Genomic DNA, 25,757 nt, shown 5'->3' with positions numbered 1-25,757 from the left:
CACCGTGCCCGCGTCCGCCGTCGCTGGCGTGCGGTTCGGTGATCGGTGAACGCGCCGCGCGCAGTGATGGGTGCGGACGCTGCTGCTGCGGGATCACGTCGCGCGCGCGCTCGATCGCGCGCGTCGGGCGGCGCGGGCGTAACGTAACGTGTGTGGTGGTAACGTGCGCTCGCGCGGCGCGGGGGGACCCGGGGGCCGATCGATACGTCGACTCGAGCGAGCGAGCGAACGACCGGCGGGCCGCGGGTGGTGGTTCACTGGTTCGTCAGCGGTTGCGCGCATTGAAGCCGCGTGTAGGTAGTACAGTACTCCAACATGCGTGTGGTGAGATGCGTGTAGCGTAGCTGGGCGCGATCGGCGGACCAAGATACGGCGTGGGGGCCATGGCGTGGGCCGGAGCCGCGGAACGCTGCGTCAAAGAGGGGGGCAGCAAGGCAACAGAAGACAGCTTTTTTTCCTCGCTGGGATGTGCATGTGCTGCGTGGTAGCGGGGCACCGTGGCACGTCTCTGGTTCGCGCTACGCGTGGCCTGTTCCTTCGTTCGTTGCCCGGTCGTTTTCCAGCACAAGCTAGCCCAGTTTTCAACCTTCATCTCGTCTCCAGTTTGTGAGATTATTATTTTTTTTTCCTTGCGCGGAATAGACCTGTTTGCTGTGAAATACTGAAATCTCGGAGTACGTACGTAACATTTGAATTTCTGCGTTCCACACGTAAAGATTCAATGCCATTACATGCAGGTTTGGCTAGTAAACCCTCGATCGATCAATGTCACGTTTTACTGGCTTCAACTCATGTGGAGTCTACGTATGGAAAAAGAAACCGGTGCCTTAATTACAGTCCATCCATCTTACTACTCTGTTTACATCAACCCCAGCTTTGTTAATGACTTATTAGGACGTCACGACCGGCTACGGTAAATCGGTAATTAATGCATCATGTTCTTTTTTTGTCTACTCGTGTGGAATTAAACTGTTTTGCAGTGAAATCTGTACGTAGATCGCATGGAATTTCTGCATTCCACAATTAAGATTTCAATTCCATTACATGCAGGTCTTGGACGGTTAAGCCTCGATTGATCAGTATCACATTTTACTGTCTTCAACTCATGTGGAGTTTGCACATGGAAAAACCGGTGCCTAACAGTCTTTATCTATCTTACCAGTTACCACTCTGTTCACGTCAACTCCATCTTAATTTGTTAATGACTTATTAGGACGGCACGACCGGTAAGTCTGTAAATTAATGCGGTATTTGTACTATGAAGCCGCAGTCAAGTCACTCTTCTGGTTGGTCGATCAAGGAAAAGCTTACGAGGGACCGTACTAGTGTTTCGATGGCGTAGGAAACTGACCCGGTCTATCATTTTTGCCCTCATGAAGTCACCAATGACACCATGAGCCACTCACTTAAGTATAGTACTTAATTGCAGGACAGAGAAAGACCTGAACGACCAATCAACAAATAACCAGCTTGATCAGCCCAAGATTAATCATTATAACTAAAAAAACAAGAGGCGGTAAGACTTTACGTACGAGGCAGTTAACCAAAGCGGTGAAACATACTTTCCCGTTTCACAATGTAAGGCTTTCTAGTATTATCCACATTCATATCGATGCTAATGAATCTATATATAAAATAATGTCTAGATTCATTAGAATCTATATAAATATGAACAATGCTAGAAAGTCTTAGGGTCCTTTTGAATCGCAGGATTGAGAAAACGTAGGAATAGGAAAAACGTAGGATTTTAATAGGAATGTAAGTATAAAACAGAGGATTGTAAAACACAAGAAAAATATAGGAATAACCGTTTGATTGAACCACAGGAAAAGACAGGAATTAGATGAGAGAGATAGACTCAAAGGAAAGTTAGTAAGAGGTTGAAGCTCTTGCTAAATTTCCTCCAAAATCTCTATAGGATTGTCTATTCCATAGGAATTTTAAAGGATTGGATAGAATTCAATCATTTGTTTCAAAGGGTTTCATAGGAAATTTTCCTATAGGATTAAAATTCTCTAAAATTCCTATATTTTTGCTTCAAATCAAAGGGGCTCTTACATTGTGAAACGGAGGGAGTAATATACTTCAGTATATAATCGTCGCTCGCCCCTTAATTAGACCACGAAATCGATCTTATACCTCATCACCACGTGTGAAGTCGCGATTATACATTTTTTGGACGAGTAGTACGTTTGCAAAGTCGGCGGTAGTCGTAGCAAGCAAAAGGGAACCAAAACCAAAAACTGTCGTCCGTCAAAGGTGTCGCGTTTTCAGAGACTCGCACTGTGCAAAAGGCGGTCGGTTTCTCGTGCACACACGCGGCCGGTGCGCGCGCCGCGACTCGCGAGCAAAACCACCGGTGAGGGCGCGCGCGCGCGCGCGTCCAGTCTCTCGAGTCTCCATCTGATCGCCCCGGCCGCTGCTGGCTTTGGCTCTCCTGGTCTCTGGACGGAGATGTGGCCGGATCGGAGGAGCTTTGACATGCACAACCCACGCCCCGCGAAAGAGAGAGAGAGGAGCGAAAGCGACGACGGCGCGCGGCACCGACGTGCGTGCGTCACGGTGGTCGCGTACGTCTCGATCTGTCGAGATGAGCGGCCGTGCGCGCGGCGGCAACCGGCTCGTGCACCGCGCGGGGAGCGGAGAGGGAGAGGCGGATCGGTCGTGCAACCAGCGGGGGAGTCCAAACCGAACGTTCGTTAAATGGGCCTCCTGGGGTTTTCCCAAATCTGGCCGGCAGCAGGACGGCAGCTTTGCAGCGCCTTTTTCTGATGCGGAATCAGGTCTGATGCGCACAGCACACTGATGACCGATGAACGGTCTGGTGATTTGGTCTGGGCGGTGCGCCGGTGCCACGGTGCTTTGCTTTTGTCAGGATGGGGTAGAGAAAGGTGTTCTAGAGGATTAGACCAAGGTTAAAAATGGAGAAATTAAACCAGGTAAGTAGCTCCCAGTGGATACATGCAGGTAAGTCGTTGTTTTAGGTGATGTTTTACATTGGGTTCAGTCAAATTAAAAAAAAGCATGATGAAAAATACTTTCATCTACTACTTATACCCTCCATAGCACGTTGTATATATACCTTACAAAGCGTCTCATTACAGGTATAAACATTTTACTTTTGCACATCGTATGTGCTTGCGTATTGGATAAAACGAGACGCATTTGATACCCCTTGATATATTATAGCATGTTCCTGCGTTTACTCTAGCACTACCTATGCTTGATATATTGAATAAGCAATGAATCACACATGTAGATTGGAACTGTATCCATATCTCATGACAATTACAAACAATATATTTTCATATACATATCCTTGAAAGGCTGAAAGCTGTGTTTGAAACAAACATGATGCTTTTCCATTTTCTATATGAATTGGATGCATATTTGAAACATTCTACAAAGCTACAATATCATTGACTACCAAACCTAGACGACATATATACCGACGAAGAGGAAATCTCAGTGCAATAAAAGTATTGCCACGAGGGGGAGAATTTCTTGCTGTTACCCCTACGCTACAACAAATTTGTCAAGCTTGGAGTGAAGTCATGCAAAACGCCGACAGGCTGCAAAGACCTACTACTAGTAGTTTGATAGTGCCAGTGTGTACGCCCCCAATCTTCTGATGAATGCAGTCAAAACCGCGATGCGAGCGACACGCAGACCAGGAAACAAAGCGGTATTCGGTCTGAACTCTACCACAGTAAACAACCGGAAGTCAGCTCGGACAATCGATGTCACAGGTACAAGGATACAAGCAAGCAATTCCCAGTCAACTAGTATGAAGTATGAACGGATGAGAGGGCGGCAGTTTCACGGTTGACCCAGAGAATGTCAATACCAAATGTAACGGGTAGGCTTGACCAATTATCTACGATAATAGTGGTCAACGAGACTTAGCATGGTGCAAAAACCGAGACAATTATTCAGCACGCAAGATGACGTAGAAAAAAGTTTTAAAAAATGAAAAGGAGAGAGCAGGGGAGGTCAAGAATCCTTTTTTTGCCGGGCAACGAAAGATTAGCCCACCAAATTTCATTAAGATATGAAGGGAAGAGATTAAGAATCTTACCTACAGTAGTCTTCAAGCTTAGCTTGTCGTGCATCTTCACCGGTTCCCTGTATGAATTTCTGGCAGGACAGAAAGTTGTTTCCTTTAACCATCCATACCAAATTATTTCACATTTTTAAAAGCATCGATACCAAGTTACTCCACGCTTTTCTTTAAGCATGCAAAGATGGACCAGTACAATATGGCTCAGCTTGATCATTCTCTGGTCTCTCACCAGATTGCTCAGATAGCCTTGTCACCATTTGTACCGTAGATCCGTAGATGATTGCGTCGATGTACACATTCATGTAGGCTATAGCACACTGCACAGTACATAAAACGGCGATCAATTAGGGGAGTTTCCAAGTCCAAATTTTCATGTGCATGGTGGTCCGTGGTAATCAAGTAGCAAAGCAGATGGGATAACCGGCCAAAGTGCTTTTGGGCACTGGTTTATAAGCACGCCAAACATGCAACGCCATTGCCCTGACTCCAACATCTCAACTGCTCTGCTAAACCAAAGTAGATACGTAGATTCCCAGTCCAGTAAAGCAAGGATAATAATCGGAGAAAAAGACCTGACGGTCTATTACTACACTGGACCTAAACTTTTAGTGCCTTTCAAACTTCTTTGACTTAAAAAGCGGCCAAAACACCGGCAGAGTGATTTGAGCATCTTTGAATGGTTGAAGTGATTTGAATGGACTCCAACGACAGGAACGTCATGCCAAGAGCATTTGTGAATTAGAGAACCGAGTGACGGAAAAAAACATGGGTAAAGATACATTGAAAGAACTACAGTTCATCGATCTATTGATGTTTGTCCCAGCCTATCTGTGGTTACAATTATTAAAGAATTGCTGCCTTCACAAGCACATATTGGTCCAAAGCTGAGCCTTTTCTTTTGTTTCCCCTGTATAGGTAATGTTTGTACAGTTTTACTACTGCTCTATTCAATGAAATTGATATATCCTAGTGCCGGTTTATTCCCAGAAAAAAAAAAGAAAAAAAATCTTGGTCCAAACAATAATTGTTATAATTTGCTTCCCAGGCCTGAACAGGTTCGAAACAATAACAATGAAGCAATGAGAAGGCCCATACCTTTATTCTTGCAGATAGTATGTTTGAAAGATCTCTAGATGGCATTACGAGTACATGCAATGGTCCTCAGCACCAGCACTGAAATAAGAGCCAGAGTAAAAATCAGGAAATCTACATAGCTCAAACTCAAAACAAACTACAGAGATTATTGCAATTACCGGTTGTCATATTAATTGCCAACCACATTGTGTGCGATATCGTCTATTATCAGCCAGGCAGCGCATGAAATACATTAGGTTTACTGCATGAGATGACCACATGATGGACCAATTAATCATGGGGTGGTACATTATGTCTCCCATGTTAAAAATGCAATGCATGTGTCTATGTTCAAAAAGATTACCCCTGATTGTAAAATAAAGGTCATGTCAACATTCAAACCAGTGCCTTGCAATTTGCAAATAGCTCATTACAAGCTGGAGAATATAGAGCTAGAAGTAGAAATAACAGGCCAGGACATGTAAACCTAAACCAGAGTGGTGCCTCAACAGCTGAGATTGCTCTAGCTCAGTGGCCTCTTCCTCCAGCAGCACATGCAAACATAAACAATTAGAGTAAACATAAAAAAAAAGTAATACATTCAAAGTTTAGATACAGAATGCTTTCTGACTGATTTACATCTATAAAAGGATGTTAAAAACACATAAGGTGAACCTGTGGTGGTTTCGTAAAAGCTAAGGATACAAAAATGATGCACAAGAAAAACACATTATTACAGGATACATTCTTAAGCCTGTAAAGCTTAACGTTCTTCGCAGCTTTAAAAAAACAAGCTGTAGACCTAGAAATCTGCCCAACTGAAAAATAACTCTTACATTTTATAAACAAACGTACATGCAGATATAGAGTGTGTTAAACCTAATTCGATGGAGTATCAAGCTTTAGGTTTTCAACTGTAGTTAAAAACAAGCTGTATACCTGGTAGGCTTGTAATCTGCACAGCAGATACAGAAGTCAATCATCAACAGAAAGAAACTTAAATGTAGAAACTATAATGGCTACATCAAGAAGCGTCGGAGCTGAAAAGTACATATATAAACATGCATTAATATCATTATCACAAGTTGTTTAGTCCAGAGGAAGACCAGAGCACCAGACACAATGAGTCAGCCAAAGATCTCAAGCTAATAAAGGTGAAGAATAACAGGATATCTAGGAGATTTGATCATCCATATCATGAGGAACAACACAGATGAAAAAAGGCGACCAAAATCCCCAGAGTTTTGTGGTTGTTCATGGCTTCCAGTGACTGAATCTATGTAGGATGGAATAAAATTGCTAGACAGCTAAATCTAGCCCAACAAGGTTGGACTCTTTTTTCCGTGTAGGCAATCCAACCCATCGACTCTGAGATATAAAGCAATTTGAAACTAGGAATGCAAAGAGGACACACACTAACAATATGAAAACTGTATTAATTAAGTGACATAACATAATCAGCTAGGTACACATCAGCTGTCATTATCCTAGACCAAACTTTGAATCACAAGGGAGGTTATCATAAAACCATGAACCCTCAAAGTTCTAGTATTTGATAGATGTATAAAAAATGAGTTATGAACATCTTACAAAAATAAGCATTGCCATTTAGAAGAACCTCCAACTAGACAACATTTATTCACAATATATGCTTTGTGTTACAAATAAAATTGGACTAATTCCTCAACTGCTCTGATAGGCATAGAATATATTTATATGGGGGAATATCCAGTGAAAACCATCAAATAAGTGAAAACCCGTGAAAACCGCATCTAAAAGTTTTGTAAATTCATGAAAAAATTACTAGAGATAGGTATAGTAGCATAACACTATTTCGGGTGAATAGTGTTATGCTACTATTCACCTCAAATTTGTCTTTTTTGTTTCTCTCAAATGAAGTTGAGTTTGAACATGAGATTTGGTATGAATGTATTTCATGCCTATACCTATCTCTAGTAATTTTTTCATGAATTTACAAAACTTTTAGATGTGGTTTTCACGGGTTTTCACTTATTTGATGGTTTTCACCGATATGTCCCCTATTTATATATAAATAACCATGTCCCTTAGCAAAACAGATTAAACAGCTATGAACAACCCTATTTTAGCAAAGCTATTAGAATGGTTCATAGCAGCAGGCAGCCATGCACACAGCATTCCAGTCTCTTGATTTCCGTGTCACACATATCATCTCAGCTTAAATCCTAGGACAATTTTCCACCAAAAGGAAGCGAAGAAATTATTCTAAAGTAGGGTCTACACACTAGGCATTCCCATGCCTACACACCATATTTTTACAAAGTATGTTGTTCTGTGGTTAGAAAGTAAAAACCAAGTCATATTTACAATCCAACATGATGACATTTGTAACCATACAGTTATCCTTAGAAAATTGCTACTAAGACCAACCAACAGTGACAGATATTTGAGCACATCTTCAGATAAATAACTAAAGCAAATGGAGAACTAATCTTTAGTCTACAATACAACTGAAGCAATGGTAACTAAACATATCAACAAAACTGAAGCAATGTGTAAGTGCTAACCTACTCCATCACTAATTCACTATGACATAAATGAAGTCAAAAGAACAAGCAAGCCCTTGACCTCAACATGAATCAAGAAGCGTGGATATTTTGATCTAACAACAGAGCTTCACTCTTGATCAAGCTGTTAACAAGAACATCTCTAGAGCACAACTTGATTAGCAATTCTCTTGCCTCATTCAAATAGCCCTCGTATGCCAGACCTTCAATGAGTATGACGTAAGTCAAGTCATCAGGCATGCAACCACTAGACACCATATAAGCCATGATATCAATAGCAAACTCTGTTTTGCCATTTCTACAAAGTCCTAGGAGGATTGCATTGTAGAGCACAGTGTGAGGTGATATGCCTGAATCCTGCAGTTTGCGAACAGTCTGAATTGCTTCCTCAATTGTATCATCATCATTCAGACACTCAGCTAATAACTGATAAATTTTATCTGGGTTGAATCCTTTGTGGCCCATTTCATTGAATAACTCAAGGGCTTGATCCAGCTTAGTAGCCTTGGCAAGCCCACTTATTATTGTACTGTAAGTGATCGAATTCGGAGTACAACCTTTGTCAGGCATTTGCTTAAATACTTCAATAGCATCGACCATCAACCCTTTTTGACACAAGAAACCAATCAGTGTGTTGAATGTCACATTATCTGGGAGGCAACCATTTTGGGTCATGTTATCCATTAGCTCTTCAGCATCCACCCATCGCGCTGCACTACACAACCCCTTCAATAGAGTGTTGTAGGTGACAATATCAGGTTTACAACCATAAGATTTCATCTTGCTTAGCAACCCCATAGCACCATCCACATTCCTTTGCTCGCAGAGGCCGTTGATGATGGCATTATAGGTGACAATATTTGCCGTGCACCCATGCTTTGACATTTTCTCTAGAAGCTGGATTGCCTGCTGGAGCAGTCCTTTCCGACACAATGAATAAATGACCACATTGAACGTTGCTTCATTCGGGGGACAATTCTCTCGGAGCATCTCTGTTACAAGCTCATCGGCATCTCCCCACCTCTCGGCACTGCAGAAGCCCTTCAAGACAGTGTTGTAGTTGACAGTACTCGGCTTGCAACCATGAGAGGGCAAGTTTCTCAATAACTCGAGGGCGTCATCCACATCACCTTCTCCGCACATACCATCCATGAGGACATTATACGTCACGTTGTTCGGCGTGCACCCCTCGGCGCGCATCAGGTCGATCAACTCCATGGCCTGCCGGTACCCCCTCCCCTTGCACGTCGCCTCGAGGAGGATGTTGTAGGTGACGACGTCGGGGGCGCACCCGCGGCAGAGCATATCGTCGAGCACCGAGAGCGCGTCCCTGACCTGGCCACGCTCGCAGAGCGTGTGGATGAGCGGGTTGTAGGTGTACGCGTTGGGCTGCACGGGCATGCCCCCCACGACGCGCCGCGCGTCCCCGAGCCGCCCCGCGCGGCAGTACCCGTCGGTGAGGGCGCCGTACGCGACGACGGTGGCGGCCGGCCCGCAGGCCCCGACGACGCGCTCGGCGTCGTCGGGGCGGCCGCGGCGGCAGAGGTCGCGGACGAGCCTGTTGGCGAGCGCCGCGTCGGGCGGGCGCGGGGAGGACTCGACGAGGCGGAGCGCCGCGTCGAGGTCCCCGCGGTGGACGAGCGCGCTGAGGCGGCGGTCGGACCCGAGGAGGCGTCGCGGCGCCTGCTGCTGCTGCCGCGTGGTGGGGCTCTCGAGCCTCGGGGTCGGCGGGGGCTTGGCGCCGGAGCTGCGGAGGCGCGGCGGGAGCCACCCGCCGGCGGCGGTGGGTTGGCGCGGGTGGTGGGGGTGGCCAGAGGAGGAGGAGGAGGAGGAGGGGAGGAGGGTGCAGAGGGTGGGAGGCGACGGCGACGAAGGCATCGTGTTTGGATTGCGGGTGCGGCGCTCGCTCGAGGTCGAGGCAGAGGCGAGCGATGGGCCGCGCGGGTGTGGCCGCGTCGGCGCGTCGTTTGGTGCTCGTCATCCTATACAGTCCACTGGAGTCGTGGAATTGGAGAGACTCGGAAGCCAAAACGGCGTAGAGAGGGAAACATGTCACCTATTAAAATTCGTAGTGAAGTGCTATGAAAAATATCTTATCCAATTTTAAGCTTTATTTTGAAATAGGGAGAGTATCAATCATATAATAATTTTTCATCAGGTTATATTCTACTACCTATCACGACCAGCATCATGAGTATAATATCATATTACATATGTGTTATGTTATTTAGGAGAAAAATGTTTAAAGTAACTTAAAAGGATATATAGGGATAGAAAGAAGATAGGGTTAATTAGATTCATTCCGTTAAAAATTTACTGGTTTTTAAATATACCATTACTATTTGCGTATTTGTAATGATGCCATTGATACTTGTTTGTAATCTTAGTGACGCCACCTTGCCGTCGCGTCACGGCTGCTGCTGCCGCCGCTCTCCGCCGTGTCGCCGCTACTGCTGCTGCCGTCGTCGCTCACTGCTGTTGCTGCTGATGCCGCCGCGTCGCCACTATTGTTGTCGCCGCCGCCGCTCCGTGTCGCTGCTGCTCTCGCCGCCGCTGCTCTACCACGTCCTTCGCAGCACGACGATGGCCTAGTCCGCTTGGATCGGGAGGAGCATGTCGCAGCGGAGTCCACCGCCCTGCGGTGGTGCTCGAACGCTGCAACAGCTGTCGTCCACCCCGTCCTTCAGCACCCCCTTCCACCGCCCCCGCGTTGGGACCCCGCTTGATGCAAATGCAGTGATGTTGTGGTGAAGAAGATGAACAGTATGGAGAGAGAGGAGAGGAGCAAGGGAGAAGATTGGGGCAATTCTGTCAAAAAAAAAAAAGAAAATGCAGTTAAGGGGTAAGCAGTGGCATATACCCAATAACCATGAAGTTATAATGGCATGGTTACAATAGTTGAATACTAATGATATATTTCAAAACCGGCAAACTTTTATAGTGTGGCAATGTTTGGCAAGCAAGCAAACAACCCCTTCGCAATTATTTAGGTCTAGACCAGCCAACTCTCTTTACTATTTAGGGTGTGTTTAGTTCACACCAAAATTGAAAGTTTGGTTAAAATTAGAACGATGTGACGGAAAAGTTGGAAGTTTATGTGTGTAGAAAAGTTTCGAGGTGATCGAAAAGTTGAAAGTTTGAAGAAAAAATTTGGATATAAACTCGGCCCTATGTCTACCCTTTATGGAGGATAAAGATATGGCATACTCCTATGTACCGAAACTTATTTGACTGACATTACTTATGGATGCTAACAAAATTATTTGGAGGTAATTAAAAGAATAAAGTTATCCTATCAAAAATAAAACTTTGATAATAGTGAAATATTGCCAAACTGCAATTCACTCTACTCAATTTTTTTTTCTGCCTTTCACCATCTCTTTAGTACTCGCCACTCCCACTGTATTCCCACCTTTCGGTCTTATTTAGTTACAAACTTTTTCTTTAAATTTTTAATTTTTTCAACACATCAAAACTTTTCTACACATAAATTTTCAACTTTTTTTAACACATCGTTCCAGTTTCTTCCAAAAGAATTTTGACGTGCAAACACACCCGAACGAGCGAACGAGGCGGCGCCGCGGCGCTTCTTCTTCCTCTTCCTCGATAACAAACGCAGCCAACCTCCGCTCGAGCCCGCCCGACCTCCGCCTCTCCTACCTTCTCCGGCACAGGAACCGTCCGCCAGCCGTCGACCGGTCGGAGGGCTCCGCCTCGTCCAGATCTGGCCGCTGCTTCCCGCGGCGGCTCGTCGGATCCGGCTGAATCTCGCGTCGGCGTCGGCGTCAGCGGAGGGAACTCAGGAGGGGATCGGTGCTTCGCGTATTGGGGGGGCCTCGATGGTCTCCCTCCCCAACGCCGCTCCGACCGTCTCCTCCCCGCGTGGCCCGACGAGGCTCGCGGGCATGGCCGACGAAGGGACGAGTGCTCTCGCCGGGGCATGACCGACGCCGGCGTTGGACGGGAAACCTCCGAGCTTGCGAATTCGATGCACAGGCTCGGTGAAGAACGGGTTCGACAGGAACTCCACCGGCTGGTTGCCTGGTTGCCGTCCCGGCCTCAACCAAACCAAGCCTAGCCTAGCCTAGCCTAGCCTGACGCGAGTTCCTCTCGCATTCGGGTACGGCACAGCGTCTTTCTCGTTGTTATCTCCAAATAAATTGCAAAGAATCGCCAGTCCTAGAATCTAGGTTTTACCCTTACTGTTTGCTTGTTTATTATTGAAGAAGAAGAGGGGGTGGGGTTCACTGGAGGAAGTTCATTGGAGTTTATTGGGGGTAAGGAGAACAGCCTTCCATCATCTCGCGTTTCCAGGATGCTGTCCAGTGAGCTTCCGCAGGTTTGGTTCCCTCGTCTATATCGCCTCTCTCCTACTATTTGCGTGTTCTATTCACTCCGAGCATTAATGCGCAGTCCGATCGATGGTACAAAGCAAATGTGTAGTAATTCATATCATGCAAAGTCACACTGTGATTGCCTTATGCTTCATCACTGATATTTAACGCAAACTATGGTCACAAATCGACTCCTTTTTGCCGTAGGATTGCTGCATCTTAGATTTTCTCTCTGATTCACAGCGATGAGGACTGCAGCAACAATCCTGCTCACATAGAATCTGCAAACGACTTGATTACACCTTACATTTGTAGAGAACACCTTACTGTCTGCAGTTCTACATAATTCTTAAAGATTCACTAATATCAGAAACTTTATACCATGCACGAATCTGACCACCCATACTCTGCATCCAAATCTCTGAATGATCATGGTCCACCTCTCTGTGCACATGGAGGGATCATGTCCTACCTCTATGTGTACATGGAGGGTTTAGTGAGTAATTAATTAGTCTATTCATATCCCCCCCCCCCCCCCCCAAAAAAAAAAAAATCATCTCAATACCAACTTTCTTTTTTTATTGAGAACAGATTAAATTTCCATTGACCTGGCTTAGGAAGAAAGCCTAACAGCAGACAAAGTCTTTACACAGAAAGAAAAAGAAAGACACATCCACATGGTGGTAACAACATAAACTGCATTAATCCAAAATTGTATCTTAGATTTTCGCTGTAAGATTCCCATATCTTAGATTTTCCATTTCAACTCACGGCAATGAGAACTGTAGTAACAATCCTGCTTACATATGCCCAGAAATAACAGAATTACATCTACCTTCGTACAAAAACAATCCTTTCTGCACTTCTACCAAACTACAAGATCCACTAATAACAGAATTACATCTTACATTCGTAAAAAAAGCAATCCTTTCTGCACTTGTACCAAACTACAAGATCCACTAATAACAGAATTACATCTTACATTCGTAAAAAAGCAATCCTTTCTGCACTTGTACCAAACTACAAGATCCATTAATAGCAGCAACCTTAACCCATGCAAAAATGTAACCACCTATTCTACATCCAAATCTCTGCATGCTCATGTTCCTCCTCTCTTGCACATGTCAAGGGCGAATGGGTTATTGATTAATTGGAGTGGAAATACGCCAACCTGTGATTACACTGGAAAAATAACAGAGAACAGCCTATAGTCACGCTTTTGCATAATGTCAAAATGGAAAACATTTATTTTACAAAGAAACCCGTGCCAACCTGATTTTATTGCATTTAGTTATTTTATGTTCTTCACTTATTCTGATTATTAAATATTGTAATGTCATTTTATTTTTATTTTAGGAGCTGCATTTTATTAATTTTGTACTTAAAATGGGGAAGTATCTAATGTGCAAAAGGACAACACCGAAACCTACCCATGGTAAAGAAATAAGTGAGAAAGGGAAGCCAAATCTTCAATTTGAAGACCTCCCGGCGGTATCTTCTCTTCCCCATTTTGTGTTCATATTGAATTATGTACTGGATTTCTTAACTTGAAGGTATGTTGTTCTTTCAATTCAGGATTTGATATGCACAATTTTATCAAAATTGCCTCAGAAAGAGGCAATAAGGACTAGTGTTTTATCAAGTAAGTGGAGATCCATGTGGACGCTTCGCTCAAAAATCTCTTGATGGTGGAGCAGTGTGTGGTAGTCGCAGGCGTGGTCAAAATAAATATTGTCAGAGATTCATTAATAATGTTGAAAAAGTTCTACAGAATTATCAAGGAAAGATGGTGGAAGCATTTGGAATTAAGTTTGAATTTGACAGCATTCTAGTTGATAATCTGAATAAGTGGGTTAGTTTTGCTGTGTCAGCGAGGACAAAACATCTATCTTTTGATTTAGCGCCTATTAGATTTGCTCGTCGTGACGATCGGTTCATATTTCCATTTGAACTTTTTAGTGGAAGTATTTGCCGTCTACAACATCTTCAATTTAGCTTTATCTCTTTGCAACCACCTTCCTGGTTCGGAGGTTTACCAAACCTAAGGAAGCTTGAGCTTAATTTGGTGCATGTTACAAGAAAGGAACTTGAGAACATGTTGTGCAACTGTTGCTGTCTTGAGTGGTTGAGCATGGTCAGATGCCATCTGAAGGATGACCTTAGGGTAGATCGTCCGATGTCCCATTTAGCATACCTGCTTATTAGTTGCTGTGTCATAACCAAGATAGAGCTCCACGCTACAAAACTCTCTACCTTTATATATGAGGGTGAATTTGTTCCAATTGTCCTCAATCATACGTCAAAGCTGGTCAATGCACACATTTTCATTTTTGACGCCATTTTTCACCATGTCGTTGCTTCCCTTTTCCATGGCCTTCCAAATGTCCACAAGCTGACATTATGTATTCCTGATCTACAACTGGAGGTTTTCCCTTTCAACAACTGTGAACTAAAAATTAAGTTTTCCTAGCACTGTTTGGAGAATGATATTTGTTTTTTTTTTTTAATCTTTCAGAATCTATGGTCGTTAGATAACTCACTGAAGTTTTCCTGTCTCAAACACATACAATTGTTTGCGCACATATTATCTCATGGTTCCGACAAAATTCTGTACTTAGCTTATGTCATGAGGGCTGCACCCTTCGTTGAAAAGGTGGAAGTGCATGTAAGTACTCTTCTCATTTTGTCTTTGCTACTCAGTATTTGATAGCTCTCTTGTTTTTGTATTTACTGAAGCTCTTCATTCATAAAAAGGATTAGCGAAACATGTTGTGTCGAAACAGTGTAAGATTGACCATGGGTATTGTTTTAAATATATACTTAGTTTGGTGAAAGTATCATTGCAAATCAAAACTTTTTGTGGGCCTATACCTATTTGTGCACTAGGTACTGTAGCATGTGTGGTATTGTTCAAGTGTCTTTCATATTCTCAGTAATACATGGGACCTAGTACTTTATAACCTTAGTAGAGGAAAGATGGTGAGATGTGGAATAAATAAGAGCACCAATATCAGTTTGTGATACTTAATTCTCAGTCTCAACGTTAGAAAATACTATTGAATGTGCCATGATTGTGTTTGTTAGTTTACATTTAAGTTGGGTAAATTTGTTAGTTAGTTTTATATTTACATGGTAGAGCATTGCAATAATTGTTGGCAAGCTGTAGTAAAGTGATTTCAGTCTCTGTTTACATCTTTTTACCTATGGAACAGAACCAAACATCACAACAAAACATATTTTGGTTATTAGAGGTAGTACACAACATAACATATTAATGGATCATTGATGTTCTAACAGGGCTTCCTAATTGATTGTATCTAGTTACATAGTCAAGCTAGATATCTGTCATTCAATGAACTAAGGTGTTCTCAAACAGTCCTTTTGTTTGCAAATATCCTATTTCTTTGATGTGTTCAATCTAGTCTATCAAAATATATTCATATATTTAATGAAATGCTACACATACTTCCAGTAAAGTAAATATTTGGGAAACATGTTTTAGTTACTTCCATATGTGGTTTAGACTTTTAGTTATGTTATGGCCCCTCAGTGCCAGACGTTCTTTCAATGTTTTTGTCTTTATTGTTAACAGTGAAATTTGTACTTTTTGAGCTGAAGTTTGTTAACCTGATATTTTTGAACTTTTTGCAGTTTGCTAGCGGTCATAGCCTATGGTTTGCACAAGAAGGCCCCCTTAGACATGAACTTGGGCACGATGAATACAAATATCTGAAGAACCTTTGTGTTACAGGATTCAAAGGGGCTAGAGGACAACTTGAGTTTCTTTTACATGTTGTGGAAAATGCAACTGCACTAGACGTTATAACTGTGGATACAACTGAAAGAATGTTGGAAAGTGACATTAAGAACGAATATCTCTGCAGTATTGCTCGTTAGACTATCGAACTTCATATCCGCGAAGCACTCCCACCGAAGGCGAAGCTCTTTGTTCTTTAGGCTCTGCCAAAAAGTCTTTAAGCATGCATTTAGCGGAATGTAGTGGTGTGCTCCCCCCCACCCTCGATCCGTATGATGTGCCCGGCTATTCAAATGCATGTCTAGGTGAAGATGTGAGGATTGGGACAGGGGATTTCTAGATTTTTGTGTGTGTGTGTGTAAATTCTACTGAAAGGGGATAAAGTTCGATTGTTCTGTCGCAGTTTCGGTTTCTGGATATATCTGATGCTGTCTTTGTGGTTATAATGCCTAATAGCAGAAAACCTGTCTTCTGACAAACTTGAAAAGGTTGTATATACGACTGTTTCAGTTGTACAATCCAGTTTTCTATTTCCAGTTCTATTTGGGAATCCTACTATCATGTATGTGTACTACTGAATTCCGCAATAGTAGGTAAAAACAAATGAACTGCAGTATATGTCTTGGACTACCTTGTCAGTTTTTTCTTAATCGTGTAACGTTGACCAACAACCATGTATGCATGTCGACATGCCAATAAATGTTCTACCAGTGTAGACAGTTCACAAGATCAAATTCTAAATTTCTAATCATTTTAAGGCTGCACATATTGTTGATAATATGGATCACACGATTTTACTTTGTGTTTCTTGTTAGTTTTGTTGAAAATTGGAATATACCTAAGAGATGTATCTTTATAAATAGGATAGATTCACATTCTATTTTTCTGGAATAATGTATCTTTATAAATAGAACTTTTCCTGCAAAGAACCTATGAATATTGCCCACCTGCAAAAACTAGGATGTCTCGATGCTTTATCCTCTCTGATTCCTGTTAAACACATGGGAGATTAAGGAAACTCCAACTTTCATTTCATTTGTCCCAACTCCAACTTTCATTTCATGTGTCCCAACTCCCGAACTTTGAACATGGGATCATGTCCTTCCAATGTCCAGTATATGACAATATTATCATAACTGTGCTCACCTTTCATGGTGCAAATGTTTGCGCTGGCATGGATAAGGTAAATTGACTCAAGTACAGAACGGGTATATCATCATATATCATCGTTTTGTAGAGCAACATATTACAACGGTTTTTCACAGGATTACTTACTATTGATGCCTATGCTCACTTTAGAATACCAAGTTGAGAAGAGCAACATAACAGATAAATCTGTTACAAGAAAAACTCTAACAGGCTGTCAATGAAAAATGCTAAGCTTAAGGTGAAATAGATTGGAGATTCAAAAGTTCTTGCATCGATTAGATTCAAAAGGTTTAACTCAAAAAAGACTTTGCCTAAAAGACTCTGCAGCACCAGAAGCATTCAGACAGCAAGGTACAGAAATGAGGGTGGGGGTGGGGGTGTGTCCTTCACCATCTACAGGACATCCACTCGCTGCTGTCTTTCCCGCTCTCCCTCATGTCTTTCAACCGTCATGAGCACAAACAAACTTCAAGGTCCCTGACGAGCCTCGACTGGTTCAGTGCTGAAGCAAAGTACTGGTAATCACCATCTCGCCGGGCAGGTCACATCCTTCCTTCTCTGCACATAGTGATGTGATTTGATTCAATGTTGTGGACGTGGAGGAGTAGCACAGAAATCAGATGTGAACGCACAGAGAAACAAACAGAGATGAGTGGGAAACTTACAGAAACAAACTGAGTCGGCATTTGGGAGAGCACATGGTGAAGCCAGCCAGCACAGCGCAATATCCTGTAGATGATGAACAGACATGCGTACCGACGAACTCTGCATTATTTTAACACTTCACAGTTAGCACCAATTCAGCAGCAATATATTTATAAAACATCAAATGCTGCATAATAAACTTACAGGCAGAAGGCTTCTGTTGGCCTTGGGCGCCAACATCAGCTGCCTTTTCTCCGCCATTCTCCTCGGCGCCCTTGTTTTTTCCTTTCTCAGCCGCAGCCAGTATAGCACATACGGCGGATACAGGCAGCTCAGGCAAATTTCTGGCAGCTTGTATGGCCTCGTACTGCCCTAGCTTCACCTTGACGACATCTCCTGTCAAGAACTTGTCAGCTTTCTCGACCTGGAATAGCCTGCGGATTGCGCGGACCTCGTCAAGGGTCAGGGCTGGACAAACGTCCACCTCGACGACGTCCTTGTTGATCTTCCAGTTGCTGATGAAGTCCTTGGCGTCCTCCACTGACTTGAGGAGGATCTTGAGAGGTTGCTCCTGGCTGCGTGCATCCAGGAGCGCCAAGAGACCAGGCGTGTCGTTGAGCATACTGGCCGCAGTGCATGCCACCCCCACGCGCCGTACTACCTCGCCGCCGCTGCCCAGGGCCATGCCGAGGTGGAGGAGCGTGCAGCCCACCCCGCGGGAGACGGTGGTGGTCCTGTCGATGACCACTGGCACGGGTCCATTCCTCTCAGAGAACTGGACTTGTCCGATGTGGAGAAGAAAGGTTCCGTAGCGGTTGCAGGTTCCTTCCCACTGCTTGAGCATCTCCTCCAGGTTGTTCAGGTTGCTACCCCTGTCGCCGATGAAGGTCACGATCCTGTCGATGGTCCCGCTGACACCTTGTTCAGCTGGCTTGTCCTCATTAGCAGCATCCTCGCTACTGCTAGCAGACGCCTCCTGGTCGATGCTGTTGGCCTCCCTCTCCATGGTCTCCCTCTCCCCTTGTCAGTATCTGAAACACACGCACAGAAAAAGGAGAAGCACAAGTAAGGAAAAAGGCTGGATACTGTCGACGAAAAAAAAATCGAACACACCGGCCTGGGAGATCTGCTTAACTCCTGTGCAGGTCCAAAGATTGATGAGATACGGGCGTGCCAGTTAGTTTGATCCTGCAACTGACAAGATATGCAAATAGTAGATCAAAACAGTCAATCGGCTGACAAGCCGATGGAGTAGTTCAAGCCGATAGCCGATAATAGCCGATGCCGATACCAGTCGATAGCGATAGGGTTTAAGCAATCGGCTATATGTCAAATGTAGATAATGATATAAAGGCAATCGGCATGATGATGATATAATATAGCAATATAATCCAGTAGAAACCAATCGGCTAACAATATGATATAGTAGAACAAGTATTGATCCAAAGGTTAAAGCACCCATCGGCTGGAGGTCCGATGTCATGAAATTTACAAGATTAGATTAAACAATGAAACCTTTGTTGTCATCGGCTAAATCCAACTTATATGTATATGCAATCCTTATGAGCCGATGCAACGTCCAGATAACTCACCGGCTGAAACCCCGATGATAACCCTTATTGGCAATCAAGAAGCAGGCTAGAGATTATGGTTCTAAGCACGACTTAGTAGATCAAACTTAACTGATGCAGCACTAAGTATGAAAAGAAACATAATACCTAGACAATCAAACCGTTGACTGAGTTTTCAGGGTGGTAGATGTCTAAGCTAATCTAATCTAGCAACGCGATTTAGCCGATACCGGCAGAAACCCTAAAACGAGAAGCAACCGATATAGCTAAATTGACATGCTAAGACTAGATTAACAGAGACATATGATAAATAGGTAGGCAAATATATTATCCAAACCAGAGCAATCCAAGAGGTCGAATGTACTGATGCAGCCTTGAACGACGCCGACGTAGACGATACAATTGCCTGGACCGGCGGAACATTGGACTTATCCCTTCGCCGGAGATCGAAGACGATGCAGCCTCGCGTCGGGTGCCAAGTCCCACCGGAACGTAAAAACAAAAATAGAAGTAAAAATGGTGGCGATGCGCCGAATTATATTGATCGTGAAGATAGATTACAATGACCCCGAGTGTACATATTTATACCCATGGGTTGATACAAGTCCTTGTCGGACAAGAAATAAATCTTCCTAAAGATAAAAGGAAAAGATAAAGTCCTTATAGGACACTAAACACACTTTTCTAAAGATAAAAGAAAACTAACAAACTATTCCTAATTAATAGATAAACTGACATGCCGCATCCTCTTTAAACTCAGCACTTAGGGATAAGCTTCCTTTAGTAGATTGATTTCCTTAACCGAATATAGCAGGAATCCGACTATTGGCGACTTGATAACTCCCATCGGCTGATTCCGAGATGATGCAGCCGATAATGATTCTAAGCCGATGACGTCTTTGCCGATTATCAAATTTCACTGTTAACACATCTTTTGAAGGATTAATAACACGATCATGATCTCTAGAAACAAATAAACAGACCAAACGATTTGAATAAATAACTAGTAACACAATCATGATCTCTGGAAACAAATAAACAGACCAAGCGAAGAAGCTGCAATTCTTCCTCCAAAAAATGAAATGAACATGAAAGACAAGTGCGGTGCGTCACAAAAAACACAACGCTTAGTAGAATCACCAGGTTTACCACACAGCAACGCTCGCTTAGTGGAATCGCCGCACAAGCCAAACATGGAGACAACACAACTACTGAACGAACGATATAAGCGGGCAATTCCTCCCAAAAACATGTATGACGTTGCCCGATTGTCAGATCTACACCCTAAACGAACACAAAAACGAAAAGAAACTATCAATGCTAGGACACAGCCACGATAGATCCGGAATGGGAACTCAAAACTGCTTGAACAAAGAACCACGATCAGGACGCAACAAGTTTCAAACGCACACGCTTCGAGCCTTCGAGACGCAGCCACTGCGAGATAAAACGCACACGCGCAGGAAGAGTACACGAACAGAAACCAGGAAAATTAGATGAACAGAAACGCCCTCACGAACCTGAGACTCCTCTTGCTCTCTCGTGATACTGTGGAAAAAGGGAGGAGAAATGGAGGGGAGATTTCTGATTCGGCGCCTGATCCGGCTCCCCCCCCCCCCCCCCCCCCCCCCCCTGTGCTGCTTATATAGGCCTCGCGTCCCGGAGGATGCGGGGAGAGGTGATCTGCACCTACCGCTAAAGTAGTATCAGCCACTGACATGCGGGCCCAGGTCCACATGTCAGTGACTGGCCTCGCGTCCTGGAGGATGCGGGAAGAGGGTGATCTGGCCCGCATGTCCGTGGTTGTTACTGCAACAGCGGCTGCGTAGAGAATCCCGCTGGTCTAGCAAAAGTCGGAGGGATAGAGAAGCGTGGAATTGCACGGGCAGTCTTGCGGCGTGGATGTAACCGGCAAAAGGGGCGTGACAAGGACGATCAATGCAGTAAACGAAATAGTTACAGCGGTTTCTCGTAATCCAGTCAGTTGAAACTTCAAAGCGGAAATACCCATCCACTACTTTCATATTAGAAACTGTATGAAAATCGAGCACTGAAGAAAAATCGAAGTGACAAGCTCTGCTGTGCCCCCAAAATTAAGCCTACATGGCTACAGTTCACAAAATAAGACATATGGTCTGTGTCTAAATGAAGATAGCTTTGCTGAAGGGAAATGGTGTCCTACAAAACTCTTGCGAGACCACTTCAGTTTCAGCATCTTGAAGCTACAAGATCTCTTGCTCTCGCCTCACTTTACATTCACGAGTTCCACATCAAACACGAGGGTTGAGTTCTGCGGTATTGGCCCCATTCTTTTGTTTCCATACCTACAAAGGGTGTTGAATAAATCAGATTTCAGTAAACCCCACCTTTTATGGTCAAGGTTGTAGAAAACCACATTATGGCTTGTGGCACAAAACCTCAGTTATTATGGTTCTGAAGTTTCACAAAACCCCACCCCTATACATGTTTGAGTGAACATTTACTTAACATTTTAAAATAAAGTCTACATGAAAATTTTAATTGTTGATTTCATGACTAAGGTTATTGGTTTTATCTTCACTACTTTAAAATACAATGTTTCAGATATGATAAAATTAATTATGATTTGAACAAGTGTGGGGTTTTATGAAACACTTAAACCATAAAACTTGTGGTTATGTGCCACAAGTCATAATACATGTGGTTTTCTACAACTTTGACCATAAAAGATGGGGTTTTCTGAAATTTACTCTTGTTTTTTTTTTCTGAATGAAAATTGAGAAACTGTTGATTGCAAAAGCAATGTGATGGTGCATCTTACCCCATTGATGGTGGGATCGTGAGCCTCCTTTTGTCCCCAACACGCATACCTACAAAACACACAAGATCACACATGAAAATCAGCCGTTGGCCTTTAGTGGCCTTCGACAACACCTGCAGCACTACTCAACAATTATGTGATGGATTACAAAGATGCAAGGTCATATACCATTGATGCCTATATCCCAGCCCTTAATGACCTCCCCAATACCTGCAGCCAAAGGGACATTACAATCAGTTTGACACTAAACTGTGACGACAAAGATAAAACATCCGCACGAGGGTAAGAAAGTTACCGAGTCTAAAATCAAATGCCCTTCGACCAACTGTAGAGTCAAAAATTGTGCCATTCTTTAGCTTGCCAATGTATTTAACAGAAACCTGGAGAAGGATACAGTGACCAGTAAGAGTATGTAATATATCTATAACCAGAGAACAAAAAGCGATCAAATAGGTTATAACCCTGAAATTCGTGCAGATAGACTGTAGTCACATTAAGCAATTGAAAGTTGAGTATGTCAAAGTTGGTACTACTTGAAGCAACATTGATAGGATACATTAATAAATAGAAGCTTGAAGGGAAATCTTGATTTTGTACTCTGTTGGAGATGTTTACCTTTTTCCCAGGAGAGGCTTTTTTACCATCTGGTTTGCCCATTTCTATCTCCTCAATTATCATACCATTGCCAAAAGTGCGTGTTTGGAGCGGCTGCTTCTTGCTCTCTGACCCCGTAAGATCTGTATTTGATGTCTGGTTTCCTTTAGCATTCTTCTCCTGTGTTTTTGGTGTCTGGTTCTCACTTTCATTCTTCTCCTGTGTCTTCTTTTTCTTGTTCTTTTTCTTTTTGCTAGCCTCCTGTGCAGTGTCTTCCTCAGCATCAGTGTGGCTGGAAGAAGTCATCAAAAGAGTTCGTTAAAACAACAAAGAGGTGACTTGCAACAAATACATGGATAGGAAAAACATCATTTGGCCCTTAAGATACTTACATATGTTTTGTCTTATCGGTATTCTGATGAGCACCAGCTTCTGCTTCTGAGGTATTTTTGTTCTTGTTTTTCTTTTGTTTTGCATCAACAAGATCAGCTGGAGAATCTTCCTGTTTGATCTCCTTTTCCACACCGCCCACAGCAGTCTTTTTGGCCTTGGCCTTTTTATTTTTCTTTGACACTCCATCATTTTCATCCTTTACTTCCCTGAAAAATATTTTACAGAACATTACAAAATGTTACTATGCCTAGCCAGACAAATCAGGTGGTGCAGAAGAGGAGGTACCCTGAAGGGTCATGATGGTCGCCAACAGCACTGCTTTTCCTTTTCCTATCTTCAGTGCTCATCTTGTTGTTTAGGTTGCCTTTTTTCTTAGAACTACCATCAGTTCTTTTCTTTGATTCAGAAAATGATACAGGAAAGCCATCTTCATCTTCGCTTTCCAAAGATTCAGCAGGTGGAGTCCTAACAACAAGCTGCAGTTTAGAATCATCACCATTTTCGCTGGTTTGCTTCTTGTTTGATCCCTTTTGTGCTCCACCAGCAGCAGGCTTGTCATCCTCTTGAATTTCCTCAATAACAACTGCAAAATTTCATCAGAAGTCAGGAAGACTATAAATTGGTGTTAGCTGAAGCCTAGAGTATTCAGAATTTCCTATAATGTAATCTTAATGCTAACAAAGAAATTAAATACTAAGAAACAGTAGTTCTATTTCATGGGATGGGAAATAAGACCATAACATTCACTTTGGCTAATCCTGCATGAGCACAAAACTACTTCACTGTGGTGCCCCTTGACACACATACAGTATCGCAGTCCACAAAGAGAAGTGCTCGCAAGTGGAAACTAAAAATCCATATCCTAATGAATGTTCTTCTTGGTTGAATAAGCAACAGATGTAACTAATGCTACATATGGATATCATTAAGAAATAGTAGTGGGGAGCTTCAAGCCTTGGCATCTTTCACAACATGCAAATAGGCATATAATCATCTTACTCTGGGCATCTTATGCATCAAAATATGGAAACAGGTAACTTTGTCAACAGACACAGGCCAAATACAATTCCGCAGCTGTATGTTTATTGTTACTCTAGTACCATATGGTGTAATATTTGTAAGATGTACCAACTGAATAGCTCATGATAAAAGCATGGATCTCACATACATGAACCATAATGCAAAGCTTAAGAATTAATAACGATTTAAACCATCACCTGAACTTTTGCCTCTACGCTGATTGTATATCATCTCTGAGTCATCATCCTCTGAGTCATCATCCTCTGAGTCATACTCTGAATCATCATCTTCACCATCTAAATATCGTGTGGCCCCAATGTCAGTACCCACTATTCAGCAGCATATCTAAATGTCTTGCAAAAGGGAATAAAATATCAAATCATAACCTGAGTTTCCAGGAGATAATGGGATGAGAACAGTGCCATCGTCAGCGCCACTGTCATCATCATCAGTATCCAGAAAAGCATCATCATCTGAGCCTTGCAGAGAGTCACTACCAGTATCACTGTCATCTATCTCCTCCCCATACACATCACTGACAAATACCTTAAGGAAAAAAAACAAAATGCAGCACAACAATTCCAAACAGCGACTAACACCCTACGGACGATCAACTAGAATCAAATAATAGCATGTCACGATAATGCGCGCACAAAGGATACCCAATGTAGTATCCAGCGAGGTGGACGCTCCTCGGCCCGAGCACCGAGAACGTGACGTGCTTCTCCTCGAACTCGAGCTCCAGGTGGCAAGTCTCCGACTGCCCCGGCACCAGGGCACACAGGAACACGGGATCCTTGTTCTTCACAGTGCACTGTAACTGCACCACGTTCTTCTTCCCACCGCCGCCCTTCTCCACCTTCCCAGCCTCCCCTCCAAGCGTCGCCTGCGATTCCCCATCCATCACAACGTCAAACAACAATGGAGCACGCACACGCGCACAACACAACAGTATAAACATCTCACGCCATTAACACGGAGCGCATCGAAACGGCGAAAGCGCGAGGAATCGGGAGGGGAAGCGAACCTGGGTGAGGCGCAGGCGGCCGAGGCGCGGGATGTGGGTGTGGGTGTAGGGCTTCCCGGGCTTCACCTCCGCGCCTGCGAGCGGGTAACCGAACAAGCAAGCGATTAGACTGCAAACCGAAAACGAGGAGAGAAGCGCCGCCGCGGCGGCCATGGCGATCGAGCAGATTACCCCAAAACGACGACATGATCGCTGCTCGACGGATGCGTCCCGGCGCGTGCCTCGGCTGGGGGGAGGCGGCGTGGAGGGGATTCGAATAAGGATTTGGAGCGTGTGGAACTCTGGAAGCTTCGGGAGGGTGGGGTGGGGGAGGAGGGGGGAGAGGGGTTGGAGAAGAAGAGGAGGCGTCGCACCGCGTCGCGGCGAGAAACCCTAAAAATGGGGGGTTTAGCGATGCGGCGGAGCGAGCGGAAAAATGGGACGCAACAAGGCCTGATAAACGTGCGGTTTCCCCTCTTTTCTGGGCCTTCGGCAATTGGGCCTGGAATGGAAGAAACGAAAGGAATAAGTCCACCTTGACTACCTTAAAATTGATCCAAATCTAATCCATAACCCTAAACCGTAAAACCGGATATCTCGACCCTGAACTATTGAAAACCGGTGTAATTTGACTCTCTTGATGGTTTTGAAGGGTGGTTTCGCTGACGTGACGGTGTTGACCTAGTCTGTGGGGTTGACGTGACGCTTAGGTGGCATTTGAAACAAAAATATATACGTCGGGCCCGTTTGTCATCCTCTCTCTTTCTTCTTCCTCCCCTTTTCCTCCCTTCTCTCTTTCTTTCTT

General features: G+C 43.7%; 4 protein-coding genes across 8 annotated transcripts; 1 reads left to right on the top strand and 3 right to left on the bottom strand.

Annotated features, from left to right (window-relative positions):
• Nucleotides 1-3,292: 3,292 nt before the first annotated feature.
• On the bottom strand, nucleotides 3,293-9,660 carry LOC127769379 (pentatricopeptide repeat-containing protein At1g09900-like). 2 transcript variants are annotated; one of them, XM_052294937.1, is made up of 6 exons: nucleotides 7,745-9,660; nucleotides 5,502-6,092; nucleotides 5,317-5,399; nucleotides 5,159-5,236; nucleotides 4,079-4,380; nucleotides 3,293-3,701 (listed from the first exon to the last, which is right to left on the bottom strand). In XM_052294937.1, exon 1 carries the CDS (start codon nucleotides 9,559-9,561, stop codon nucleotides 7,756-7,758), a length of 1,806 nt encoding a protein of 601 aa, XP_052150897.1. In that variant the 5' UTR covers nucleotides 9,562-9,660; the 3' UTR covers nucleotides 3,293-3,701; nucleotides 4,079-4,380; nucleotides 5,159-5,236; nucleotides 5,317-5,399; nucleotides 5,502-6,092; nucleotides 7,745-7,755. The 2 variants fall into 2 exon arrangements, with proteins under 2 accessions (XP_052150897.1, XP_052150896.1); XM_052294936.1 differs by lacking the exon at nucleotides 3,293-3,701 and having other exon boundaries at nucleotides 3,727-4,380.
• A 1,555-nt stretch (nucleotides 9,661-11,215) lies between these two features.
• Nucleotides 11,216-16,176, top strand: LOC127771057 (uncharacterized). Of its 4 annotated transcripts, XM_052296864.1 has the most exons (6): nucleotides 11,220-11,803; nucleotides 11,910-12,022; nucleotides 13,374-13,508; nucleotides 13,593-14,442; nucleotides 14,533-14,682; nucleotides 15,669-16,176. In XM_052296864.1, exons 4-6 carry the CDS (start codon nucleotides 13,804-13,806, stop codon nucleotides 15,912-15,914), a joined length of 1,035 nt encoding a protein of 344 aa, XP_052152824.1. In that variant the 5' UTR covers nucleotides 11,220-11,803; nucleotides 11,910-12,022; nucleotides 13,374-13,508; nucleotides 13,593-13,803; the 3' UTR covers nucleotides 15,915-16,176. The 4 variants fall into 4 exon arrangements, 3 of the variants coding, with proteins under 3 accessions (XP_052152826.1, XP_052152825.1, XP_052152824.1); XR_008017066.1 differs by lacking the exon at nucleotides 13,593-14,442 and having other exon boundaries at nucleotides 11,216-11,803; nucleotides 13,374-13,570; XM_052296866.1 differs by lacking the exon at nucleotides 13,593-14,442 and having other exon boundaries at nucleotides 11,219-11,803; nucleotides 11,913-12,022.
• Nucleotides 16,177-17,041: 865 nt separating this feature from the next.
• On the bottom strand, nucleotides 17,042-18,412 carry LOC127770855 (uncharacterized). The gene is made up of 2 exons (XM_052296635.1): nucleotides 17,773-18,412; nucleotides 17,042-17,109 (listed from the first exon to the last, which is right to left on the bottom strand). The coding sequence occupies exons 1-2, from the start codon at nucleotides 18,410-18,412 to the stop codon at nucleotides 17,042-17,044; spliced, it is 708 nt and encodes a 235-aa protein (XP_052152595.1).
• A 2,650-nt stretch (nucleotides 18,413-21,062) lies between these two features.
• LOC127771934 (peptidyl-prolyl cis-trans isomerase FKBP53) lies at nucleotides 21,063-25,303 on the bottom strand. The gene is made up of 12 exons (XM_052297882.1): nucleotides 25,145-25,303; nucleotides 24,974-25,047; nucleotides 24,609-24,832; nucleotides 24,333-24,481; nucleotides 24,144-24,242; nucleotides 23,212-23,509; nucleotides 22,926-23,132; nucleotides 22,555-22,825; nucleotides 22,235-22,319; nucleotides 22,108-22,149; nucleotides 21,940-21,988; nucleotides 21,063-21,463 (listed from the first exon to the last, which is right to left on the bottom strand). The coding sequence occupies exons 1-12, from the start codon at nucleotides 25,158-25,160 to the stop codon at nucleotides 21,385-21,387; spliced, it is 1,593 nt and encodes a 530-aa protein (XP_052153842.1). The 5' UTR covers nucleotides 25,161-25,303; the 3' UTR covers nucleotides 21,063-21,384.
• Between the last annotated feature and the right edge of the window lie 454 nt (nucleotides 25,304-25,757).

Source organism: Oryza glaberrima, chromosome 4 (genome assembly GCF_000147395.1).
Source record: "Oryza glaberrima chromosome 4, OglaRS2, whole genome shotgun sequence".
Taxonomy (NCBI): domain Eukaryota; kingdom Viridiplantae; phylum Streptophyta; class Magnoliopsida; order Poales; family Poaceae; genus Oryza; species Oryza glaberrima.
Note: the sequence above shows the minus strand (reverse complement) of the source record. Positions and strands in the feature narration are given on the sequence as shown.